Source organism: Suncus etruscus, chromosome 3 (assembly GCF_024139225.1).
Source record: "Suncus etruscus isolate mSunEtr1 chromosome 3, mSunEtr1.pri.cur, whole genome shotgun sequence".
NCBI lineage: Eukaryota > Metazoa > Chordata > Mammalia > Eulipotyphla > Soricidae > Suncus > Suncus etruscus.
The window spans coordinates 37,418,602-37,445,059 of record NC_064850.1 but is presented as its reverse complement, the minus strand read 5'-3'; the positions used below and the strand labels follow the sequence as shown (position 1 = coordinate 37,445,059).

The window sequence follows — 26,458 nt, the reverse complement described above, 5'->3', positions numbered from 1 at the left end:
TTCCTTTCGATGGAATCTTGAAGAGTTCATTTCCCTGATATGGGTAGAAAGCATGTTGGGTAATAAAACTGGCTTAAGTCAAGGCAAGCAGAAATTAAAGGACAAATGCCTCTACAGGGTCAATGCTCAACAAGCATTATTGTTAGTTTTATGATGATTCAAGGAGGATAGGATCAGTAAAGAGTAATTAGAGAGGAAGGCTAATGTTGAGGAAGTATCTCCTCATATACCAAGTATGAAATTTGAATGTTATCCTCAAAGAAATGAGAACTTATTCAAGGAACCAAAAAGGTTGAGTTATATTTCTAAAGACCAGTGATTCTTTAGAGGGATTACTTTAGTCATGTGAAGAATGGATTGAGGGACATGACCCAGGACTTAGAGTTTGTTTATTTTTTTAAATGAAATCATGTTGTTCTTTATTACAACAGCTCTTTATACATACTAAACATAGGAGGAGAGGAAAGATAGCTGAAGGTGGACCATTTGTGTGCAGTGACCATTTCTTCACTGTGGTTACTTTCCTGTATTTTTTGGTTCAGCTCTTATGCCTATCAGTCCCATGTTCCAAAGCATACATACCCTTGTGGCATTGGTAGATGGAATCTTCAACAGGCAAATCATTATTCTCAAACTGGAATCTAAAGAACACTGTGAACAAATATGAAGAAGGGAAAGTCAGTACCCTGATTATTATATCTTTTGCTCCATGTATTTTCTCTAAGTAATTACTGTAGCAAAATTTTAAAAAAATCTGACTATATTTTTCCATGTCTTATACTTGTTGAAGATGTTATATATGTTGAAAGAAAAAACACTCAAGTTTCAAAAGTGTATACAATTAAGTAGTGCTAAACAATGAAATGATTAGATACTGTTCCCAAACTATTTCTCAGAGATATAGTCCTAAAATTAAATCCAAGATTTTGATAAAGAATTGAGTGAATGGGGGCCCGGAGAGATAGCACAGTGGCGTTTGCCTTGCAAGCAGCCGATCCAGGACCAAAGGTGGCTGGTTTGAATCCCGGTGTCCCATAGGGTCCCCCGTGCCTGCCAGGAGCTATTTCTGAGCAGACAGCCAGGAGTCACCCCTGAGCACTGCTGGGTGTGGCCCAAAAAACAATAAAAAAAAAAAAAAAGAATTGAGTGAATGGAATGACATAAAGTAAATGGACTCCCAGTAGGTAGATGGACTGACAAACTGACAGATGCATGGGTAAACATTAAATGTGTCAATTCTGAAAAGTTTGTAAGAGAGGAGCATGGAATAACAACTAAGATTGCTTCAAAACTATAAAGTTTAATAATTCAAATAGACCTATTGGCTTTCTCTACTACTAAAATATATGGAGAAAAATTACTGGAAAAGGCAATAAAATGTGTACAAGAGAAAGCCATGTCTTACAAATATATTTGAGCTTTATTTCTGCAAGATTTCATAATAAAATGTCTACTTTTTTCTTTTATTTATTGAATCACCATGAGATACAGATTAAAATATTGATGGTGATTGAATTTCATACCTGCCCCATCACTAGTGTTTATTCCAGTCACCAATATCCCCAATTTTCTTCCAGACTCTTCCTCCATGCCAGCCTGCCTCTATAACAATTGCTTTTCTTTTCTCTTTTCCCTAACTGTAGAGATACATATCAATTGTAGAGTCCTGGCTGGTTGTGGATGGTGATGAGTGGATGGTGAGGCCTTTCTCTGCCAGCCCGGGGCATGTGCCTGCAACTCCTTCCAGCCAGTGGGTCTGAAGGTTCAGTGTAGCAGCAGGGAAATAATCCACAGTCAATCATGAAGTTTCAGGAGACAAGGTTTCATTACAAGCCATAGCCACCATGTGTGGCCTTAATTTAGCCTTTTAAGCAGGCTCCTTCAGCCACCCAGTACCTCAACCTGTTTCTATAATCTCTACCTCAACTGTCCATTCTCTCCAGGCTTCTCCTCCAGAATTTGTCTCACCCTCTTACACCCCTCAGACAACCCCTTTGTAACCTTCCAAAGACCCCTCCCAGAAATGGGCTGGTCTTACCATCAGGTAAGATTACACAGGAAGATGGGGGATGAGGTGACACCCTGCCTTTTTTTCTTTTAGGTATCATGGTTTGCAATTCAGTTACTGAGAGAGTATTGTACAAAGCACTTTTCCTCCTTTTAAGACCCAGTTCTTGTCTAGAGTGATAAATTCCAACTATCACTGCCACAGAGGTCTCTTCTCTGCCCTAACTGCACTCTCCTCCCCACCCTACCTTGTACATGCTTCCTACTATGAACTAGTCTTCCCGACCCTCACCTCTATTGGCTTTGGTATTATTCTCACTTTATGTTTTTTTTATATCCCAAAAATAAGTGTGATCATTCTATGATGGTCCCTCTTCCTCTGACTCATTTCACTCAGTATGATACTCAGTATGTCTATCCATGTGTAAGCAAATTTCATGTAAATGTCTACTTTTTTCATTGAGTTCATGGATTTGGGAGAAAATGCCTCAATAAGAATAAGCAATAATATTATTTAATGTTGTAAATTGATTACAATAGCAAACCACAAGTAAATCTTTGCAATTCTGTGTCCTGATGACAGAAGGAAGAAAGTGGTCCTCTGAGAAGCGCTGGCCAACCATTCTCCATCATTTAGAAAGCTGCTCCTCAGCATTACCCCTCATCAGACTTAGACCCACACTGAATGCTCTCTCTCATAAGTGGGATACCAAGAAGCATAATGGTGGGGCTGGAGTGGTAGCGCAGTAGTAGGGTGTTTGCCTTGCATGCGGCTGACCCAAGACTGATACAGGTTTGATCCCCAGTACTCCATATTGTCCCCCCAAGCTAGGAACAATTTATGAGCACAGAGCCAGGAATAACTCCAGAGCACCACTGCTGGGTGCGACCCAACCCTCCCCCAATAAAAGATAATGTTGGAATGACATATGGTGGAATGACAAATATCGAAAGACAAAGGAAACAAAGAATATGAGAACTGGTATTCAGTAGAAACATGCCACTTGAAGGGACTGAGGGATAAGACAAGGAGAAGGTAATATCTATATGGTGGAGGGAAGCATTCAACCAGAAGAAGGAGAAGGTGCTTAAAGATATTATAGTATCATGTCTGAAACACTTTTAGCAATGGAACTATGCAAAAATTCATATATATACATATATATTAACATAGATATACTTTAAAAGAGCCTCTCATAGAGGCAGACTGATAAGTTAAAGAAAAATGGTGGTAGGGGGCATTGGTAAAAACCCAACATGAATAACTTTGTCATTTCTAGGGACTAATTTTTTTTCTCTTTGGGCCACACCCAGTGATGCTCAGGGGGTTACTCCTGGATGTGTGCTCAAAAATTGCTCCTGGCTTGGAGGACCATATGGGACACTGGGGGCTCGAACCACCATCTGTCCTAGGTCAGTGTGTGCAAGGCAAATGCCCTACCACTTTTGCCACCACTCCAGCCCCTGGCATTACATTTAAAAACAAACAGGAGCCAGAATGATAGTACAGCTGAGAGGGTGTTTGACTTGCAAGAGGCCAACTGGATTTGATCTGTGGCATCCCATTTGGTCTCCTGAGCCTGCCAGGAGTGATTCCTGAGCATACAGCCAGGAGTAAACCCTGAGAACTGCCAGGTGTGGTTCAAAATAAAAACAACAATAAAAAACATTCAGAATAACGCCTCAAATTAATTAGCAAATGCTTTAGGATATTGCATATACTGAAGACATCTGATAAGATCAAAATATAGATGGTTTTGAAACAACCCAATAACTTCCCCCCACCCAAAAAGGTTATCAGAGGTAGTATCAAATCTGATATAGCAGGGATTTTTTTTTTATAAAAATTCTAAAACCATTCACAAGTACTTCCTAAGGCAACTACTGACCTATTTGATACACTCAACATGGCTGTAAGACAGAGCTGGCTATTTATAGGTCCCTAGAGTGTTTTTAAATCAGGGAATATTCTTTGGGAAAGAAGGTTCTCAACAATGCAGGTCTAAATTCCAGCTGCCAGTGGGCTCCAGCTGATCCTGGCTCTCACTGTTTGCAGATGACATGATACTCTACTTAGAAAACCCTAAAGACTCTACCAAAAAGCTTCTAGAAACAATAGACTCATATAGCAAGGTGGCAGGCTACAAAATTAACACACAAAAATCAATGGCCTTTCTATACACCAACAGTAATAAGGAAGAAATGGACATTAAGAAAACAACCCCATTCACAATAGTGCCACACAAACTCAAATATCTTGGAATCAACTTGACTAAAAATGTGAAGGACCTATACAGAGAAAACTATAAAACTCTGCTCCAAGAAATAAGAGAGGACACACGGAAATGGAAATGCATACCCTGCTCGTGGATTGGCAGGATTAACATCATCAAAATGGCAATACTCCCCAAGGCATTATACAGATTTAATGCTATCCCTCTAAAGATACCCATGACATTCTTCAAAGAAGTGGATCAGACACTTTTGAAATTCATTTGGAACAATAAACACCCTCGAATACCAAAGCAATCATTGGGAAAAAGAATATGGGAGGAATTACTTTCCCCAACTTTAAACTGTACTACAAAGCAATAGTTATCAAAACAGCATGGTATTGGAATAAAGACAGGCCCTCCGATCAGTGGAATAGGCTTGAATACTCAGAAAATGTTCCCCGGACATACAATCACCTAATTTTTGATAAAGGAGCAAGAAATCCTAAATGGAGCAAAGAAAGCCTCTTCAACAAGTGGTGTTGGCACAATTGGATAGCTGCTTGCAAAAAATTGAACTTAGACCCCCAGCTATCATCATGTACGAAGGTAAAATCCAAATGGATTAAAGACCTCGATATCAGCCCCAAAACCATAAGATATATAGAACAGCACATAGGCAAGACACTCCAGGACATTACAGGCATCTTCAAGGAGGAAACTGCACTCTCCAAGCAAGTGAAAGCAGAGATTAACAGATGGGAATATATTAAGCTGAGAAGCTTCTGCACCTCAAAGGAAATAGTGCCCAGGATACAAGAGCCACCCACTGAGTGGGAGAAACTATTCACCCAATACCCATCAGATAAGGGGCTAATCTCCAAAATATACAAGGCACTGACAGAACTTTACAAGAAAAAAACATCTAATCCCATCAAAAAATGGGGAGAAGAAATGAACAGACACTTTGACAAAAAAGAAATACAAATGGCCAAAAGACACATGAAAAAGTGCTCCACATCACTAATCATCAGGGAGATGCAAATCAAAACAACGATGAGATACCACCTCACACCACAGAGAATGGCACACATCACAAAGAATGAGAATAAACAGTGTTGGCGGGGATGTGGAGAGAAAGGAACTCTTATCCACTGCTGGTGGGAATGCCGTTTAGTTCAACCTTTATGGAAAGCGATATGGAGATTCCTCCAAAAACTTGAAATCGAGCTCCCATATAATCCAGCTATACCACTCCTAGGAATATACCCTAAGAACACAAAAAATACAGTACAAAAACCCCTTCCTTACACCCATATTCATTGCAGCACTATTTACCATAGCAAGACTCTGGAAACAACCAAGATGCCCTTCAACAGATGAATGGCTAAAGAAACTGTGGTACATATACACAATGGAATATTATGCAGCTGTCAGGAGAGATGAAGTCATGAAATTTTCCTATACATGGATGTACACGGAATCTATTATGCTGAGTGAAATAAGCCAGAGAGAGAGAAAAACACAGAATGGTCTCACTCATCTATGGGTTTTAAGAAAAATGAAAGACATTCTTGCAATAATAATTTTCAGACACAAAAGAGAAAAGAGCTGGAAGTTCCAGCTCACCTCAGGAAGCTCACCACAAAGAGTGATGAGTTTAGTTAGAGAAATAACTACATTCTGAACTTTCCTAATAATGAGAATGTATGAGGAAATGGAGAGCCTGTTTAGAGTACAGGCAGGGGTTAGGTGGGGAGGAGGGAGACTTGGGACATTGGTGGTGGGAATGTTGCACTGGTGATGGGTGGCGTTCTTTACATGACTGAAACCCAAACACAATCATGTATGTAATCAAGGTGTTTAAATAAAAAAAAAATTCTAAAACCATTCACAAGTACTTCCTAAGGCAACTACTGACCTATTTGATACACTCAACATGGCTGTAAGACAGAGCTGGCTATTTATAGGTCCCTAGAGTGTTTTTAAATCAGGGAATATTCTTTGGGAAAGAAGGTTCTCAACAATGCAGGTCTAAATTCCAGCTGCCAGTGGGCTCCAGCTGATCCTGGCAGCTTGGAATGGTACTTTCCAGTTCTCTATTCTCCTCAACCTTGTACTTACCTTGCTTCACTCACTAGCCTTGCAGTCACGGTCTCTTGAACAGGCTGACTCTCTCACAAATTGGGTTTTCCAGTTCTTTGATACCAGTTTTTCCAGTGGTTAGCTTTTAAGTTAAATATTTTGAGGACAGAGACCAGAATAATAGCACTGCGGTAGGGCATTTGCCTTGCATGCAGCCTACCAGAGTTCTACCCTCAGCTCCATATATCCCCTCAGCACCAAACAGAGGTAATCCTTGAACATAGAGAGCCAGGAGTAAGCCCTGAAGAGCACCAGGTATGGCCCCACAATAAAACAAAAAAATATGTATTAGGAGGACAGCATCTGACTATGGATACTTGAACTCGCTTTCTGTTCATAAACCAACCCTCCCACTCCTAATCTACCAGGCTGGTCTTATCAGAGGCAGATAGATGGTCTTTAATAAAACATTTGACATATGTGTATCTCATTTCAGAAGCAGTGCTATCAACTCATAATGTCTTGTCAGATGATTAAGTAAACTAATTTGTTTTTAGATAAATACTTCTATCTTAGGTATACAGCATCCAAAGTTTCTGGAACAAAGTGATTAAAAAACAAATACTAGCCACTCCCTTCTCCCTGCTCTAGAGACCAGAGTGCCTTTAATCCATGCCTCTCTAGAAGGGGTCCAGAACACTGGAAGGTGAGTCAACAGAGAATTCCAATCACCTCTGAATGTTCAGCCCTTCTTCCAAGCTGGGAAACAGGGTGTTTAGAAAGGATAAGGCAGTCCTAATTCTTTCTCTTTTAACAGGACAGGATTTTGGTTTTGCATTGAATAGATTTATTTTACAATGTTCCATAGGCTACCAATTTCCCTTTTTATTTTTATTTTTTTTTTGGTCCTTGGGTCACACCCGGTGGTGCTCAGGAGTTACTCCTGGCAGGCATTGGGGACCATATGGGATGCCGGGATTCAAACCCTCTGTCTGGGATTGGCTTCATGCCAGGCAAATGCCCTACCACTGTGCTATCTCTCTGACCCCAGGTTACCAAATTTCTAAGTAGGTGTAACTGTACATTGTCAGAGGGTTGCAATGGTGATGGGGGAGAAGAGAAACAGTAAAACAGAGAAACAGAACTAGCTGGTTTTGGAAATACTTTATTCACTAACACATAAGCTATCAATTTTCTTTCACATATTATGGCTGGTCTCCTTTAGACAGTATCATTTTTTTTGGTATGGGGGCTACACCTGGCAGAGGTCAGGGGTTAATCCAGGTTCTGCACTCAGTAATTATGCCTGGAAGACTTGGGGGGACCATATGGGATGCTGGGAATCAAACCTGGGTCAGCCATTGCAAAACAAATGCCCTTTCCACTGTGTTATTACTCTGGACCTACACAAGATAATTATTTACTTACATATTTAGTATGCATTTGAGAAAGCTTTCTGCCTAAACATTTACTAACATCTTCCTTACTTTTTTATTATTCTATAAAAGGTAAAAAAAAAAAAATAGGCAAAAATAAAGCTGTCCCTTTTTGAAACTAATGTAAAAACTCCATATTATTATCTATCACTTACATAGAAATACTCTTGCTGTCCTTTGTGATATTTAACAAAAATAACCAAAATAATACTATTTCCTCCGGGCTGACAAATTCCTCATAACCCTTTAGAAAGGCACCCAGGACTGCTTCTCTGTAAGAGGATGGGCAGCCAACAGAAATGTCATTTAAAACGAATTCCTGGGTCCAGCTTACCTTCAGAGGCAAAACACAAGGCAGCTTGGCAAAAAATGTCTGAAACTGGTTGCTGATGGTGGTCCATAAGCTGCTAGGAGAGTCCATGGGCAAAGCTTCCATAAAGGTAGCAATGTTTTCCAAACAGCGTATCATAGCACCCCCTGCTGGCAAATTCTTTTTGTTATTTAGACCCTAAAAACACAAAAGCATAGCAATCAACTGCTGAAACTGCATGGGACTTCATAGAACTATGTGGGGATCAGTTTTTATAAGCCCCTGTAAAAACATGCTCTAAATGGGAGTTATGCATTCTGTAATCTATACATCGCAGATGACAAATCAGAAGTGCAAACAAACTTAAGGAGGGAGTCTGATGATTTTTTTTTATTCAGATGTAAAGCCTGAGAAGAAATACAAGGTTCTGGGGTGAGCAGGGTGCCTCGGTGCACCTGCCTTGCAAGCGTTAAGTCTGCAAGTTCAGCCCTTGACACTGCAGTAGGTGCAGAGCCTGCCTCTGGCATTGTTATCAGTGACTTCCTGTTCTGGTGATGCCACCAATAAGTTGGGGAGAAATAGCATCCTAGCAACAGTCCCACCTCTGTGTGTTGACTGCTTTTATATCCCCAACTTACTTACATGTACATTACTGAAAACATATTTATGCTTTGGGGGCCATGCCCTGGGGAGGGGGATTCAGGGATTATCCCAAGTGTTTTTCTCCTGGTGATTCCTTTCTAGATATGTTGGGAGGGACCACATGGTTCAAGCCTGAGGCTCCTGCCAATGACATGTGTCCTGTGACATGCATCCTATAGCATGCATCCTGCCCCATTCAGTGCTCTCCCTGGCATGACTGGCATCTTCATTTGACTTTTTTTCATTTTTTTTAAATGCAAAGTACTCACTCTTGTGTCTGCATGAAATGTCTTCGAGCATCATTCATTGCGGGGTCTCCACACACACCTACCTCCAAGAGCTGACTAAGGGCTGCAATGGAGCTCAGCTCGTTGAAGTCCATCAGGGATGAGGCCAAAGTCCGTAAAAAAGTGCCGTCTGCAAGGTGAAGGCTGAATATTAGTGTGGGGGTTCAAGTGCCTTTCTGGGGCACAGGGGTTGGGGGTGCCTGGCAGGACTGACCTTTGATGGTGCTCTGGAACAGCTGTGGGAAGATGCCATTGGGGGCCAGCTGATGAAAGATGCAGCGCAGGAACTGCTTGGCCACACCTGCCGCATTGCCAGGAACCATCATGCTGTGAGGTGGTGTTGGAGGACCCCAGAGGAGGAAAGGCAAGAACTCAGGGTACAGTCCAAGAGAATATGGGTGTGTGTGAGCTGGAGGGTGGCAAATTCCAGGCCAATGATGAGATAGCTCCCTGTAATTGGGGGAGGGGCGTTGGCTACACCCGTGGGTACTTCAGGGGTAATTCCTGGCTCTACAATCAGAAATTATTTCTGGCAAGCTCACGGGACCCTATGAGATGCCGGGGATCAAACCCAGGTAGGCTGTGTGCAAGGCAAACACCCTACCCGCTGTGCTATAGTTCTGACTCTGCTCAGTGCAATTTTTATTGGTGTGAAGAACTACCTAACTTCCACAGAAATTGTTTCTCTTCACGTCATTAGAGCAGAGAGCCAAGACGTCCTCACCTCTGTGCACACAGACCAACCAAGTTCTAGAGGGAGATGTGACCTGCCAGGGTCCCCTACACAGAGAACATGAATGAGAACCTTAGAGAAGATTCTCAGTAAAATCCCTCAGAAAGGGTGACTGGTCCATGGAAGAGCTGTTTGAAGGAAAATTATAGGCAGCTTTATATAAGACTTTCTTCTTACTAGGAAATCTGCAGGTGGAAAGAAGTTCTTGAGGGCATCTAAGCTGCTACTCATAAAAAGAACAGGACATAAATAAGTTACATTTCTCCCTAGATCCTCTTTATCAAAACAGAAAGACTAGTATATCTACAATAGAATAACTAAGCAACACTAAGAAGTGACAAAATCATGCAGTTCTCTACACCATGGATGGAATTGGAAACCATCACATTAAGCAAAATAAGTCAGAGGGAGAAGGAAAAACACTGGGTGAGCTCACTCATCTGTGATAAACAGATGTAAGAGAATAGAGAGAGTGTGAATGACAAATCTTGAGTCTGAGATTACAAACTGGAGACTTCTAAGCAGTGGGGAGGATAAAGAAGGTAGACCAGAAGGACATTGGTGGAAGGGCACTTTGGTGCCTTAACTATACATTAAGTCCATTAAGACCATTAATAGAAATTAAGATCACAGACTCTACTGGTCTATAGTAAATATGGTATAACACTTTAACATCATAATAAATATGGTGTCTTCAGAGTAGTCTCACTTATCTATGGATTTTAAGAAAAATAAAAGACATTATTGTAATAATGCCCAGAGAGGAGGGTCGAATGGAACGGCTCATGATAGGAAGCTCACCTCAAAGAGGCTTGAGTGCAGTTAGAGACTACCATGACAATGTTAATGAGAGAAGTAGATTGCTTGCCTCAAATAAAGGCAAGGGTTGGGAAGGGGGGAGCATTGGTGGAAATGTTGCACTGGTGAAGGAGAGTGTTCTGTTTGTGACTGAAATCCAACTACAGTCATGTTTGTAATCACGGTGTTTAAATAAAGATATAATAAAATTAATATGGTGTCTTGACAACAACAGTTTTCTTAAAAGAAGGAGAGTCAATGTATTATCCTGTGATCCTGCCCTTCAAGCCAAGGTGTCAGGGACATTCCCAGAAGTGGCAAGTTGAAGGTAAACTACTGGGGGGAACAAAGAGAAAGCCAGAGAGTTCCAAGGTGAGTGGATGAACTCTATGAACCATTTCATGAGGTGTTGTCTATTTGGAAAGCCAGATTCAAACTGGCCTGAGTTTGACCCTGATGCCACTTTGGCCCCCAGAGCAGCCACTAGGCATAGTAGTCCTAGTGGCTACTAAAAACTGCCAGGTCTGAGTACTAAACTGTCAGACATGCACCAGATTAATCATCAGTGGGAGTGACAGATCCATTGTCAACTGGAGACTGTGAGCATCACTGGGCCAATCCTATTTAAACAATGTTCATTGGAACAAATGACACTGAGCTTATGAAAACTCTCTTTTTAAAAAAACATCTGGAGGGAGTCCCACCTGGTTTATTTCATGAGCTTAACAGAGCCTTAAAGCTAAACTCAGATAAAGTTATTTCCATAAATAAGGAAGAGAAAGGAAGGAGAAGGGAGGGAGGGAGGGAGGGAGGGAGGGAGGAAGGGAGGGAGGGAGGAAGAAAGAAAGAAAGAAGGAAAGAAGGAAGGAAGGAAAGAAAGAAAGAAAGAAAGAAAGAAAGAAAGAAAGAAAGAAAGAAAGAAAGAAGGAAGGAAGGAAAGGAAGGAAGGAAGGAAGGAAGGAAGGAAGGAAGGAAGGAAGGAAGGAAGGAAGGAAGGAAGAAGGAAGGAAGGAAGGAAGGAAGGAAGGAAGGAAGGAAGGAAGGAAGGAAGGAAGAAGAAGAAAGAAAGAAAGAAAGAAAGAAAGAAAGAAAGAAAGAAAGAAAGAAAGAAAGAAAGAAAGAAAGAAAGAAAGAAAGAAAGAAAGAAAGAAAGAGAGAGAGAGAGAGAGAGAGAGAAAGAAAGAAAGAAAGAGAGAAAGAAAGAAAGAGAGGAAGGAAGAGAGGAAGGAAGAAAGAGAGAAAGAACAGGAAAGACACAGAAGAGTGACTAATACTACTTATGGACACTGCTTCCCACTTCAGATAAGAAGGATGACCATTACCAAGCTGAGTTATTCTAGGAATGAACGTTGGAAAACATCTACTATATTTTACTTTTATGTTGGTTGCAGTTTGGCAATTTCTAAAATAAAAAACATTAAATCAAAAATAATAATTTATGTTAAATTACAAGTGCTAAATATAAATGATCAAATCATAAAACTTTTATTTGGAGGGACTGGATAAGTAGAACAGGAAGTAAGATGTTTGCCTTGTGGGCCCGGAGAGAGAGCACAGCGACGTTTGCCTTGCAAGCAGCCGATCCAGGACCAAAGGTGGTTGGTTCAAATCCCGGTGTCCCATATGGTCCCCCGTGCCTGCCAGGAGCTATTTTTGAGCAGACAGCCAGGAGTAACCCCTGAGCACGGCCAGGAGTGGCCCAAAAACCAAAAAAAAAAAAAAAAAAAAAAAAAGATGTTTGCCTTGCAAACAGCGAACCATATTTCAAATTCCTGATACCACATATGGTCTTGTGATCACTACCGAAAGTGATCCCTAAACAGCGAGCCAGGACTAAATCCTGAGCACCACCAATGTGGTCCAAAAACAACTTGGGGAGAGATTCTATAGATAAATCAACAAGAAGCAATTATTATAATTGTTTAAAAATGTATGACCATTAGAATTTGTCCAAAAATGTCTCATAAAAATACCAATTTGGTATGTTCCCAGACTGAGCAAAAATTTCTGAAACCATGTGTAATAAAAGACTGCTATTGAGACTATTGGGGGGAAAGTCCTGCAAGTTAATAATAAAAAGACAATTCAACTGAAAACTATGCAAATATATACCAATATGAAAATGCATAAACTATGGGAGACTCTGAAAAAGAAACAAACATAAAATAACAGGTTGAATCACCAAAACTTTTGAATAAAAAAAGCTAGACACAAAAGAGCATAGACAGTGTGATTCCTGGGGGCCTGAGCAATAGCACAGCTAGTCGGCCATTTGCTTTACACACACCAACCCAGATTCGATCCCTGACATCCCATATGGTACCCTGAGCCTGCCAGGAGTGATTTCTGAGTGCTGCAGGGTGGCCCCAAAACCAAAAACACACAAAAGACAGTATGATTCCATTCACATGACTGTGGAAATAGAAAGAATCTGGGGGATGAAGGCTGACTGGGAGGGTGTAGGAAGAAACTTTTGGGGGACAATGATAATGCTCTAGAGCTTTACAGGGATTTGGGGTGCGTAAGTATCTCCAAACATAGTGACCTCATGTTGCAGGTAAAGATTTTTTTTATACACACTTTTTACAATAAGAGTAAAAACAAAATAAATAATTGGAACTTTGTTGAAGAATATGGGGGAGGAAATATATTAATATCTGAAATTTACTTAGATGTAACAAAATAAAATGGGTCAATGGATAGATGAATGAATAGTCAGATATTTAACAAAATATACAAAAGGTTCATACGAAATCTCAGACAAAGTTGTATATGTTCATGATAAAATTTTTCAACTTTAGGACTGGAGCAGCAGATAGGAAGTTTGCCTTGTACACAACAGGTCAGGGTTCAATTTCCAGCATCCTCTATGGTCCCCTGAGCCTGCCAGGAGTGATTTCGGAATGTGGAGCCCTGAGCGCTACCACGTGTGGCCCAAAAACTGAAAAAAAAAAATTTTTTTTCAACTTTGTAATAGGTCTTCCATTCTTAATAATAACATTTTAGGGAGGAAAGATTTTTGTTTTGTTTTGTTTTAGGGCCACACCCAGCAGTACTCAGAGATTACTCCTGGCTCTAGGCTCAGAATTCTCACCTGACAGGCTCAGGGAATCATCTGGGATGCCAAGAATCGAACCTGGGTTCGTTCCAAGTCAGCTCAATGCAAGGTAAATGCCCTACCACTGTGCTATTGCTTCAGCCCTGGGAGGAAAGACTTTTTGAAAAAAATCTCTATGACAAATGGAGCTAATCATAAACAAATGTCTTGAAAGCTTTGTTACCAAAGTACACAGCAATGCCATCTTGTGTCTGTCGGACCTACTACAGTTATGACATCACATAGTCACTGGTACTTGCACCTCAGAACAGATACCCCTGGGACACAGATTCCTTCTCTTGTAGATAAGAAAACTTCAACAGAGATAAATGTGCCACAAACACACAACCTAATCTTGTAGTCCCTGATCCTTCTCCCCTCTGAAAAAAAAAAAAAAGCATCCATATTCGCACCCATTCATCTGTTTCTTTAAAAAAAAAATCTCTAAACAATTTTCCATAACTGTTAAAGGGAGGTTCAAACTATTTGATATGGTTTATAAGCAATGAAAAAATAAGGCCAGCCACTGCACTGGAAGGCTAGTGCAGGGCTTAAGGCATTTGCCTTGCATCCTACCAATGCCAAAGCTTACAAGTTTGTGCCTTAAATAGACTGATGGATGGCCCTTTTCAGAGCTTATCCACATATGATATTTCTTATCATCTCAAGACCTTTGCAAATGCATATTCCATAATTATTTTCACAGTTAAATCAAGCTAACTTTTTTCAGATCTGAACTTAACACCACCTGTTCTATTTTTAGCATCATACACACACATATACACAATGCTTGTATTTATTGAGCATCTGTGATTTATATTGTTCAAGATGAAGATTTCCCATGGACATAGTCCCAACACCACAACCAACACCAGGGAACTCATCCCTCCAGAATGTCATTACCACTCACTTTCAAATTCTACCCCTCACAAACTCTGTTGTGTGGATCAATTCTTGGGCTGTGTTTAAACATCATTTCTTAAAGGATGTGCTTCTCTCCTCCCTTACTTATCCTTTCTGGATGACATCAGATCTACTTATTATATTCCCATTCATTTTCTCCAGGCTTTCTGGTCCATGTCATTGTTCAGATCATTCTTCCCTCTCTCTAACATCTGACATCCAATCTGCAGGCAAATTCTGTTGTCAACTTTCAAAATATTTCCCAAACATAGCTTTTCTATGCTTTTCACTGCCTTGAAACAAGTAATATTTTTTATCTTGAACAAGCAATCAAGAAATTAAAGCAGTCTTCAATCTCTTTTTCCCAAACTCACTTTCAACCTCTATAATCTCTTTCAAGATATAAATTAGATAGACATTTATTTTTTTTCTTTTTTTTTATTTAAACACCTTGATTACATACATGATTGTGTTTGGGTTTCAGTCATAAAAGAGATAGACATTTATTTATTTATTCTTAATCACACAAGCTTAATCAGGTTTCTCCTCACTCCATCACACTTCTCATAGTGATCCTCTGAGCTCTACCTGGTCTGGCCTGGCCTACCCATTCCCTGGTCTGTCTCATCTCTCCTCACTCTTATGTGCTCCTTCTACTCAAGCCTTCTTCAGTTCCCACATCTACCAGGAATTTTCCTGCTTCCAACAACACCTTTGCATTGGCTGCTCCCTCTGCCTAGAACTTCCCATAACTTGTTGCATGAATCACTTGTCCCCTTTCTTGGGTATTCAAGTTCCACTTCCTCAGAGATGCTGTCCTTAACTTATTTATTAAACTACATCTAACTTGCTCTTTATTTCCTAAATTTATATGATCATTTTTCACAACACCTAACACAAAAAGATAAGAAATTACACAGTTTTCTTCTTTGTCAATTCGCTCAGCATTGGTCTCCTTCATCTAAAGTCTCAAAGAGCCAGGATTTGCTGTTTGGTTATTCTCAGTTCCTAGCAAACATTCTATTAAATACTGTGAAAGAAGCATTAGATAAGCTCATTATACCTTTTCTTCATAGAGTACTGTTTACAACTAGAATTTGTGCATAGGTTTAATTCTTTATTGCCTCCCCAGCAGTAAACTAGAAGCCTCACAAGTACAGTAATCACGTCATATTTTACCTTATTAGAAACTTAAGTCTAGCACAGTGCCTGGAACAACTGGGCATAAAAGCTTTTGGTGACTGGGCCAAGTATGTAACTCCATGGCAGAGTGAGGGCTTCATCTATTAGCCTTTGGGTTCAGTTACTATAGGTGCATACACAAGTATTTTTCTTACTGGAATGATCAACCAAATAAAGGCATGAATAGAATATGCAACCAGGGCTATCTCGAGCTGCACTGAATTCATTATTTCTTTCAAAATATGCTGTTTCCAAAAGAGAACCTATGCTAAGGAACCAAAAAAGAAAGTGAGATTTGGGCTCACTTCAGGAACTTACCTTTCTGCTTGATTCGAAAAAGTAGTACTGGAAGCCAACCTAAGAAATAAGTCAACAAAGTAGATTATTATCTTTGGGTTTTGGATAGATGAGGGGACAGAGCACAAGTGACAAGTCTTTGACAGAGGGCACATTCTCTAAGACCTATTTTCTACATCAAGTCAGATACCCTACAATTGAGATACTTTAATATGAGCCAGAACCCTATAAAGGGCAAGTATTATACCTGCATTAGGAACAGGCATTTTCATGTGAATTCTACTCAAAATTTATTTCTTTGCACCTATGGTCTCTGAAATCTAGTCATGAGAATTAGCTCACAATTTGCCAAAGCTCTACAAGATAGTAAAACAAGATAGGTACATGTATCAGCTCATTGATTAACTGAAATAATATATTGAGAAGATGACTATGTCAAGTGACATTAGATTGATTAATCAATGTATTATTTTTGAAAATTATAATTATATGTTTTGAAATTCAGACAAATATATCATAGGCTCTTGCATAGAAAAAGAATGTACAAAACTTGTGTGTTTAGAAAGTTTCCCAACTCAGGAAATACTGTTCTCATCGGGACCCTAGACAATCCAATGGGGGTAATAATAGCCTCAATTGCAATTGTGGGGTGCTTTATGTTTGCTTCAAGGAGGTAGATTTCTAGGGGAAACTCTAAGTGATCTATTTTTAATCTGCAAAGGTAATAGTAGACCAAAAGGTTTGGGAATAAACCTCTAAGGAGAATATGTACAGATCATTAAGATTTTGAGAACTATAATAAGGACAATGCTACAGATTTCTTAGGCTCAAGTGTGGAAAACTAGGGATATAGCTCAAGTGGTAAACCATATGTCTTGAAAGACTCCAGGTTCAATCACAAAGACAAATAGCACCCTGGCCCCAACCTCAGTTCCATAAGTATAGCTCTGGTATTGCCAGATGTGACTCCCTACCACAATATTTTTTTAAAGGCTCTTAAGAGTAAGCTAAGCCAGGAACTCAGAGAGAAAAAAGAATCCAACTACAACTCAACTCATTCCCAGTTGCCTTGGCTATGGATCTTCTAAGACTAATGCTACTACAGTGAATCCATAAACACAGGCAAATGAATTATGCATGATTTAGGGTGAAGCAAGTGGAATACTAAAGTTCATTCCTAGGAAAGGGCACAGGTAAATTTTCAGAGGGATCTAGGTAAAGAGATCAAGAGAAAAGTCCATGGGAACGGATGGGGAATCAGAGGACAATGTTGAATTGACATAGTTTGAGACCACCCTGGGAGATTTCCAGTAGTTTTTTTTTTTTTAGGGCATTTTCCTTTGACTTCATTCTGACAGTGTGACTTGGGATCCATTTCCCAGCTTGGGAAGGTGACCAAAAGGTTGGTTCTATCAGTCCTTTAAATAAGCTTTCATTGATCCCACAAATGATAAGCATCTAGTACATGACTTAATAGTTCACCTTTGGACTAGCAGTTTGGGTTTTTGTTGTTTTTTTGGTTTTGGGGCCACACCCAGCAGCACTCAGAGGTTAATTCCTGGCTCTGCACTCAAAAATCACTCCTGGCAGGCTCAGATGACCATATGGGATAGCAGGAATCAAGCCCAGGTCCGTTCTCGGTTGGTCATGTGCAAGGCAAACATCCTACCACTGTGCTATCTCTCTGACCCAAAATTAGCAGTTCTTATTTCAAGATATAGATGGAATAAAGCTCCTTCTTATGAAACCAGACAGAAGCCAGCATTCACCTTCCTACAGACTGCATGATGTCCAGCAATAGCGGGGCGGCCAAGTCAGGGCTTAAGTGAATGAAGGTGGAGAGGACCACAATGGCCAGTCCCAGGGTTTCCTCATCATACTCTTCCAGAATGGCCCCACAGTCATGGCATCTGCAAAGAAAACAGAGCAATTCTTTCCACCAATTCAGCAATGGTTACAAGATACAACACACCCCTCCCCAGCCATTTCTGCTAGTCTTAGCAAAGATTTTGTATCCCACTGCCACCATGGAGAGACTGCACACAGGCAGAGAGCAAGAGGGGCCCTTTGGAACATTTCAACCACAGAGCATCTGCCCCATGCGTATCAGAGTCCTCCTTGTTCCACAGAGCACCAACCCACTAACTCTCTGAAGCTTTGGTTGAGCCATGTTATACATGTGAAATTATATCTGGGGTAGGGACTTAGTTTTGTATTTTTTAATTAAAATAAAAAATGCGTAGGTACAAATGAAAGCTACCCAGAACTTTTGGATTTAAAAATGTCCAATTTGGAGACTGAATCAATGGTGCAGTGGTAGGCATTTGCCTTGCAAGTGGCTGATGCAGGTCAGACCGAGGTTTGATCCCCCAGAGTCCATATGGTCCCCTGTGCCTGCCAAGAGTGATTTCTGAGAGCATAACCAGGAGTAACCCTTGGCTAAGTCTAGATGATAGTCTCTTCTTTAGAATTTAAATCAGTTGGATAAACTCGCCACACCAAATGAGTGTGATCTATAAATTCACATGAAGCCTACTTTAAGGAACTCATAAGGCATTGCTCTCTGTAGTCTCTTAATTTAAGGTCAGTTTTCATACATCTCAATCACAGCCAGAGTGCTGCCCCTTGGCACTTGGCTAGCAAATGAAGGTCTACTGGGAGAGGCAAAAGCAGCAGAACTCACAATGGCCATTATGACTGTCCCATTGGAAAATTTGCTCAGTACGAGGAAAAAAAGACACGTTTTCCTAATTCCTTATAAATGGACTTAAGTTTCAATTTATTTGTTATTATAAACAAATTGACTTTTTGAAAATTATACAGGATTCACAAATTTAAAAAATGAAAAGAAGGCTGGAGCAATAATACAAACAGTAGGGCTCTTGCCTTGCACATAGCCTTACCTGGCATTTTTTATGGTCCCCTGAGATTGCCAGGAGTAATTCCTAAATGTAGAGCCTTGGGCATTGCTAAGGAGGGTCCAAAAGCCAAAACATAAAAATAAAGGGTTTTGTTATTTTTATTTTATTTTATTTATTTATTTATTTATTTTTTTGGTTTTTGGGCCACACCCGGCGGTGCTCAGGAGTTACTCCTGGCTGTCTGCTCAGAAATAGCTCCTGGCAGGCACGGGGGACCATATGGGACACCGGGATTCGAACCAACAACCTTTGGTCCTGGATTGGCTGCTTGCAAGGCAAACACCGCTGTGCTATCTCTCCGGGCCCTTGTTATTTTTATTTTTAAAGAAAAAAAATAGAGTGCTTACAAAGGCAGTTCAGAAGGCAATTAAGAAAAACTGGAACTTGGGGCCGGGCGGTGGCGCTGGAGGTAAGGTGCCTGCCTTACAAGCGCTAGCCAAGGAACGGACAGCGGTTCGATCCCCCGGCGTCCCATATGGTTCCCCCAAGCCAGGGGCGATTTCTGAGCACATAGCCAGGAGTAACCCCTGAGCGTCAAACGGGTGTGGCCCAAAAACCAAAAAAAAAAAAAAAAAAAAAAAGAAAAACTGGAACTTGAAGGAAGACACAAAATGCAGTAATTATACCAGAGGGGGAGCGAAAAGAGCTCTCTACCAGCAAGCAGGAAGGGCTCCCCTGTGAAGGCATCTTTAAGGATGCTGTTAAGATAACCCACACTCTGTCCTCTGTAGCCCGGAGAGCAGTCTGATGGCTGATGCCTATTCTCCTCTCTTCCTCTCATTTCATCAGAATCCTATTTGGTCCATTGGCTCACCTTTTCCAGGAAACCTCCCTGGCTCAAGGGTATCTTTCCTAACTTGAAATTCTACAAGTCTCATTCTTTTTTATTTTTATTTTGTATTTTTTGGCTTTTGGACCACACACAGAGATTACTCCTATCTCTGCACTCAGAAATCACTCCTGGCAGGCTCTGGGACTATAGAAGATATGGGGGGATCAAACCTAACTCCATGCAAGGCAAACACTCTTCCCACTGTGCTATCACTCAGACCCTAAGTCTCATTCTTGATCATATTCACTAAACATTTATGTGTCTGGACTGTATCTGGAGCTTAATCTCTAGACTAGAGAAGAAAGACTCCCCCTCCCGAGGAATTTACAGTCTAGTACAGAACCTGTGAATACATAAACAGTAAAGTTCAGTGTGGGGACCTGGGATACAGCTCAGTAGATTGGAGTAGATGCTAGAGCTGTGGGTTCTAGCATTGAGCACTATTCCTGAGCACTGAGCCATAGTAACCCCTAAGCACCACAGAGTGTGGTCCCTAAACAAACTCACAAGACAGTAAGAGGCACATTAACTTCTATGAAAACTTGGAGAATGGTTTAACTTTCTTTTTTGTTTTTGTTTTGGGGCCACAACCAGCAAGTACTCAGTAGTTACTCTGGGCTCTGCACTCAGGAATGACTCCTGGTGATAATTGGGGAACCAAATGGGATGCCAGGACGAATCCAAGTTGGGTTGTATGTAAGGCAAACGACCTACCCTGTGCTAATGCTCCAGCCCCATATTTGACTAATTCTGCCATATAATCAAGTCATCTTTGTCTTGGGCTGGGTTATAAAGCATGAATAGGTATTTTCCCTACCCGAGGAAAGGGAACTATGAAATCCTATTGGGCCTGCTCTGAAGAAGTGAAGAGACTGGGAAGTTTCTCATTAGCAGTAGTCAGGCTTTCTCTCTAAACTTTAAAAGGATCTTTTCTAATAAACCAAAGTGTTTGGACTTGATTCTCTAAGAAACATGGGAATAGTAAAAGCTACTGAGCTTAATTGTGAAAACAACCAGTTTAAAATTCAGAAAATGATTTCTGCAGGCAGGATAATAATAATAATCCAGTCTCATATTTAGTCCCATCCTAACCATTTGAAGATTCTTGTTTAGGGATTGATTCTATGTGTGAAATTACATTAGAAATCATCTCTAAGGGAAGATTCTTTGTCTTCTAACTAAAAAATGCCTTGGCATAAACATAAACTACGTTTTTTGTTTTTGTTTTTGTTTTTTTGTTTTATTTATTTATTTTTTTTGGTTTGGGGGCCAAACCCAGCGGTGCTCAGGGGTTACTCCTGGCTGTCTGCTCAGAAATAGCTCCTGGCAGGCACAGGGGACCATATGGGACACCGGGATTCGAACCAACCACCTTTGGTCCTGGATCGGCTGTTTGCAAGGCAAACACCGCTGTGCTATCTCTCCAGGCCTGGACCCTGAACTTCTAAAATCAAATGCACAGCAACATAATGGTTACGAACACTTAAAAAGTATAGGTCACCTTCTATGACAGTCTCATTCCCACCAATGATGGGCAAACTTTCACATCTGTAAACATGGTGAAAGAAGCGAGCAGTTAAGCTTACTTGTCTGTCATCACTGTGGGCTGCTCATCTGCGAATTCTTCGGGTGCTGGCACAAACATGCTGACGATGCTGGGGGCTGACAACAGGCTGGATTTAGTGGCACCTGGAGAAACAGTAGAAATAAGCGGTAAATAAAGATCAGTTTCTGGGGGTCAGGGGTAAAAAAAAAAAGTCACTCTCCTCTGGGAAGTCCACCAAAACTCAGATTCCCTAGAGGTGAAATTGATAACCCAGCTGGATTGTAAAACACCCTCAAGAGAGAAAAAAATAAATCCAGAAAGTCTGTGATTTGTTTCTGCTTGAAGGGTTTTAACAACTAGATTCAGATCTCGCCCTGGGTTTTAGGAGTTTGAAGCAATCAGAAAGATTAGAGGTGTGCCTGCAAGTTCTTAGGACAAAAATGGGGGTGAATTTATTCAAGGGAACCCTTAAAAGATAGCCTGTTTCTAATATCACAAATAATACCAACACAAGAAGGTGACAAACTCAGGAAGGGGATAAAAATCAGTGAAATTACCACACACCAAAGGAAAGGTCACTAACTGAGCTAGGAAATAGCAGTCCTTATATTCAAAAAAATGAAGATAAGTTCCAAAGCACAGACTTCACTTTTCAAACTGAAATGAATGGATTAAATATTTATAAATGAAATTTCAAGTGTTTCAAAGGAACTCTACAGCAGCTCCACTCAATCAATAGTTCAGTGTTTAAAACTGAATAGTTCAGTGTTTAAATCTGGGTTGGATGCCCTCAGAGAAATCTGAGGCAGGAGTCTTGGGCAACATTCTTCAGTGAGGATTAAGTCCAGAGAGGTAGGATTCTGATTTTTATTAAGAGAAATTGAGAACTGGACAGAAATCTCCAGGAACTGTGAAAAAGGGATGCTCTGAGAGGAATCCCAAAATGATAAACTAAAACAATTCATGTTCTACACAGTAATCACTGACACAGTGTGTTCTTCAAACAGATAAAAAAAAAAAAGGAGAAAGAAAACCCAAAGGTCATTAAGAATCTATTTCTCAGCAAGGAGCTAATAATTTGGTACTGAAAAGCAAAATACAGCTATATAATATTTTCTTAAATAGAATAAAGGTAATTTTGGAGACCGGAGTGATAAGGCACTTATTCGCCTTGTGTGGGCAACCCAAATTCAATCCTTAGCATCCCATATGGTCCCCCCAAGCACCACCAGAAGTGATTCCTAGTGCAGAGTCAGGAAAAACGCTGTATAACTGAGTATGACCCAAAAACAAATATTCAAAAAAGAATAAAGATAATATTCACAGAATACTTTTTTATTATTTGGGGTTTGCTCAGGGGTTATTCCTGGCTATGCACTCAGAAACCACTCCTGGATTGGAGACCATATGGGACTCTGGGGATCAAACCCAGGTCTGTCCACGTGCAGGGCAAATGCCCTACCACTCTGCTACCTCATGAGTATATCTAATCATGGCCCCTAGAATACTCTTTTTAAAGTAACCAAAACAGCCAATGAAATATGCATTTTTGGTTTGGAAGGGGAAAATGTTATCAAATCCTTTCAATAGCCAAAATGCTTCCAGACCACATGAAATCCTTTGCTTGATCAAAGACTAGAAAATATGCTAATAAGAAAAAATGTGCAAAAATAAGCAGCAAAGGGAAGTATCTGGAAACATATTTTTTATCATTTTTGACCATCACAAACTAGAACCCAAAAAATTTCTTTTTTAACAAAAAATTTTTTATTGCTATCCTTGTCAGCATCTCTAAGAAAACATTCTTTTCTAACTGTACCCAAAAGTCTCTTAAACACAGAACTTTGTTTCCTCAAGATGGTGCCATAGTACTATAGTACTCTAGTTTTTACGAGGTAATAACTTGGCCAAGAGAGACGACATAGCACGCTGCATAAAGATGCTTCAAGAAATCAAAACACAGAAATTTTAAACTCCAAGCCCCATAATTCAGAGCATGAACAAGCTATGTCTACCAGATGCCAAAATGCCTGTGCTAAGACCAGTGTGAAGGGGGAAGATCACAGGGTTACCTCAGAAAGAAGAGGAAGTTCAAACTAGTAATCACAATTTACAAGCTGGAGAAACTAGAAAAAGAGCAACAAATAAATAGCAAAGTAGAAGTAAAGAAATAATAAAACTTAAGAGTAGGAGGGGGAATCGAGTAAACCAGGAGCTGGTTTTATAAAAGAATGAACAAGACTGGGGGGCCTGAAGTGATAGCACAATGGTAGGGCTTTTGCCTAGCAAGAGGCCAATTCAGGATAAACCTGGGTTGGATTCCCAGCATTCCATATGGTTCCAGAGCCCACCAGGAGCGATTTCTGAGCACAGAGTCAGGAGTAACCCCTGAGCACTGCCAGGTGTGGCACAAGAACAATATTGAAATAGAGAGGTACAAGGGGTAAAGTGCTCTTGAATGAGGTCGACCTAGGTTTGATTCTTGCACTACAGATGGTCCCCAGAGCACTACCAGGACTGATTCCTGTATAGGGCCATGAATAAGCTCTGAGCATAGATGGGTATGTCTCCAAGAAACAAAAATAAAAACAAGATAGGGCTAGAGCAATATTACAGCAGGAAGGTCACTGCCTTGTATGCAACTGACCGAGGTTTGATCCCTGGTATCCCATATGTACCCCAAGCCCGTCAGGAGTGATACCTGAGCACAGATCCAAAAGTGATCACTGAACATTGGTGGATGTTGTGACAAAGCCAAAAAAACAAAAAAACCCAACAAGATTGACAAACTATTAGATATACTCATGAGGAAAATGAAGAGAAAACCCTAATAAACCAGTATAGAAATGACAGGTGAAGAGAGATCACAACAGATACCCGAGCAATGCAAAAGCTCTTAAGAAAGTATATGATCCACTCTTCAGCATTACACTAGAGAACCTAGAAGAAACAGGTGAATTCTTAGAAACATACAAAATCCCAAAACTGAATCAGGAGGAAGTGAAAAACCTAGACAGATCAATCATCAGTAAGGAAACTAGAACAATAATTCAAGTTCTTCCCAAGAACAAAAGTTCTGATCTACCTGGAGTCGCTATTAATTTCTATTAAGCCTTCTATCTAGATACACCTCAGGCTTTTCTGAAATATTAAATGGGAAACCTTCCTAATAGCTTCTATGAGAATATATTACTCTAATACCAAAAGCAGACAAAGAAATTACTAAAAACAAAATTTACAGACAAATATTCCTGATGAACATCAATACAAAGATCCTCAACAAAATCTTAGCGAACTAAATGCAAAAGTTTATCAAAAGTATCAAACACCATGATCAAGTGGAATTCATTTCAGTATATACATAGACCCAATATAGGCTAATCAAAAAAGGAAAGACATAAATCATATGATCATAGAAATAAATGCAGACAAAGTTTTTGACATGAGTCAGCATCTACTAATAATAAAAACCCTCAACAAAATAAGGATAGGAAGAACATTTCTCAATATAAGAATAGTCATTTACAATACATTCGTGGCCAACTCAATGGTGAAAGAATTAAACCTTTTCCCCCATGAAATCAGTCACAGTACAAAGATGCCCATTTTCTCCATTATCATTTAATGTAATTCTGGAAGTCCCTGAAACAGCTGTCATGCAAGAAAAAGAAATAAAAGAGATCCATATAAAAGTTCAATTACCAATATTTGCAGATAACATGAAAATCATAAAGACTCAAAAATTCTTAGCTATACACCCCAGAGAATGGCACACATCACAAAGAATGAGAATAAACAGTGTTGGCGGGGATGTGGAGAGAAAGGAACTCTTATCCACTGCTGGTGGGAATGCTGTCTAGTTCAACCTTTATGGAAAGCGATATGGAGATTCCTCCAAAAACTGGAAATCGAGCTCCCATACGATCCAGCTATACCACTCCTAGGAATATACCCTAGGAACACAAAAATACAATACAAAAACCCCTTCCTTACACCTATATTCATTGCAGCTCTATTTACCATAGCAAGACTCTGGAAACAACCAAGATGCCCTTCAACAGACGAATGGCTAAAGAAACTGTGGTACATATACACAATGGAATATTATGCAGCTGTCAGGAGAGATGAAGTCATGAAATTTTCCTATACATGGATGTACATGGAATCTATTATGCTGAGTGAAATAAGTCAGAGAGAGAGAGAAAAACGCAGAATGGTCTCACTCATCTATGGGTTTTAAGAAAAATGAAAGACACCCTTGTAATAATAATTTTCAGACACAAAAGAGAAAAGAGCTGGAAGTTCCAGCTCACCTCAGGAAGCTCACCACAAAGAGTGATGAGTTTAGTTAGAGAAATAACTACATTTTGAACTGTCCTAATATTGAGAATGTATGAGGGAAATGTAGAGCCTGTTTAGGGTACAGGCGGGGGTTGGGTGGGGAGGAGGGAGATTTGGGACTTGGGTGATGGGAATGTTGCACTGGTGATGGGTGGTGTTCCTTTTATGACTGAAACCCAAACACAATCATGTATGTAATCAAGGTGTTTAAATAAAAAAAAATTATGCATTAAAAAAAAAATTCTTAGCTATAATAAATACAGCAAAGTAGTAGAGTGTCAATTCAAAAAAATCTATTCTTCTACATGCAAATAATAGTCTAGATAAGAAATATGAAAATTCCACTTAAAATAGTATTCCAGAGGACCAGAGATAGTACAATTGACAGGATGCTTGTCTTGCATGAAGCCGAATTAAGTTCAATCCTAAGCATCACATATAGTCTCCTGAACAATGCCAGGAGTGATCCCTGAGTGCAGAATCAGGAATAAACCCTGAGCATCAGTGGATGTGGCCCAAAAATAAAAGTTAAAGTGGTAGGAAAACTTTCAAAAAGGTAGGGAGGAAAGGAGGAAAAAACTTGAAGTGTATTTCAAACAACTCAGGAAAATTTATTCAAAGTGCATTAGAGATTTCAAGATTGACCAGAATTCATGAAATACACTAAGGAAAACGTTGTAGATCTCTCCAGGATATGGGTCTCTGAACTGGCTTTAATGATTTCTCAAAGACAACAAAAACGCAAATAAGGGGCCCAAGCGATAGCACAGTGGTAGGGCATTTGCCTTATATGCAGCCAGGACGTACCAGGTTGAATTCCTGGCATTC

The 26,458-nt window shown here is 40.1% G+C and overlaps 1 protein-coding gene across 1 annotated transcript in view; it reads right to left on the bottom strand.

The window, feature by feature from the left end:
* UNC79 (unc-79 homolog, NALCN channel complex subunit) overlaps positions 1-26,458 on the bottom strand; it is a 307,457-nt gene that overhangs the window by 65,857 nt on the left and 215,142 nt on the right. Inside the window, exons 36-42 of the mRNA XM_049769769.1 lie at positions 21,330-21,432; positions 17,760-17,900; positions 16,012-16,050; positions 9,195-9,307; positions 9,025-9,110; positions 8,076-8,249; positions 583-651 (exon numbers count right to left, since the gene is read on the bottom strand). Of these exons, the coding sequence (XP_049625726.1) occupies positions 583-651; positions 8,076-8,249; positions 9,025-9,110; positions 9,195-9,307; positions 16,012-16,050; positions 17,760-17,900; positions 21,330-21,432 (725 nt within the window). The remainder of the gene's footprint in view (positions 1-582; positions 652-8,075; positions 8,250-9,024; positions 9,111-9,194; positions 9,308-16,011; positions 16,051-17,759; positions 17,901-21,329; positions 21,433-26,458) is intronic.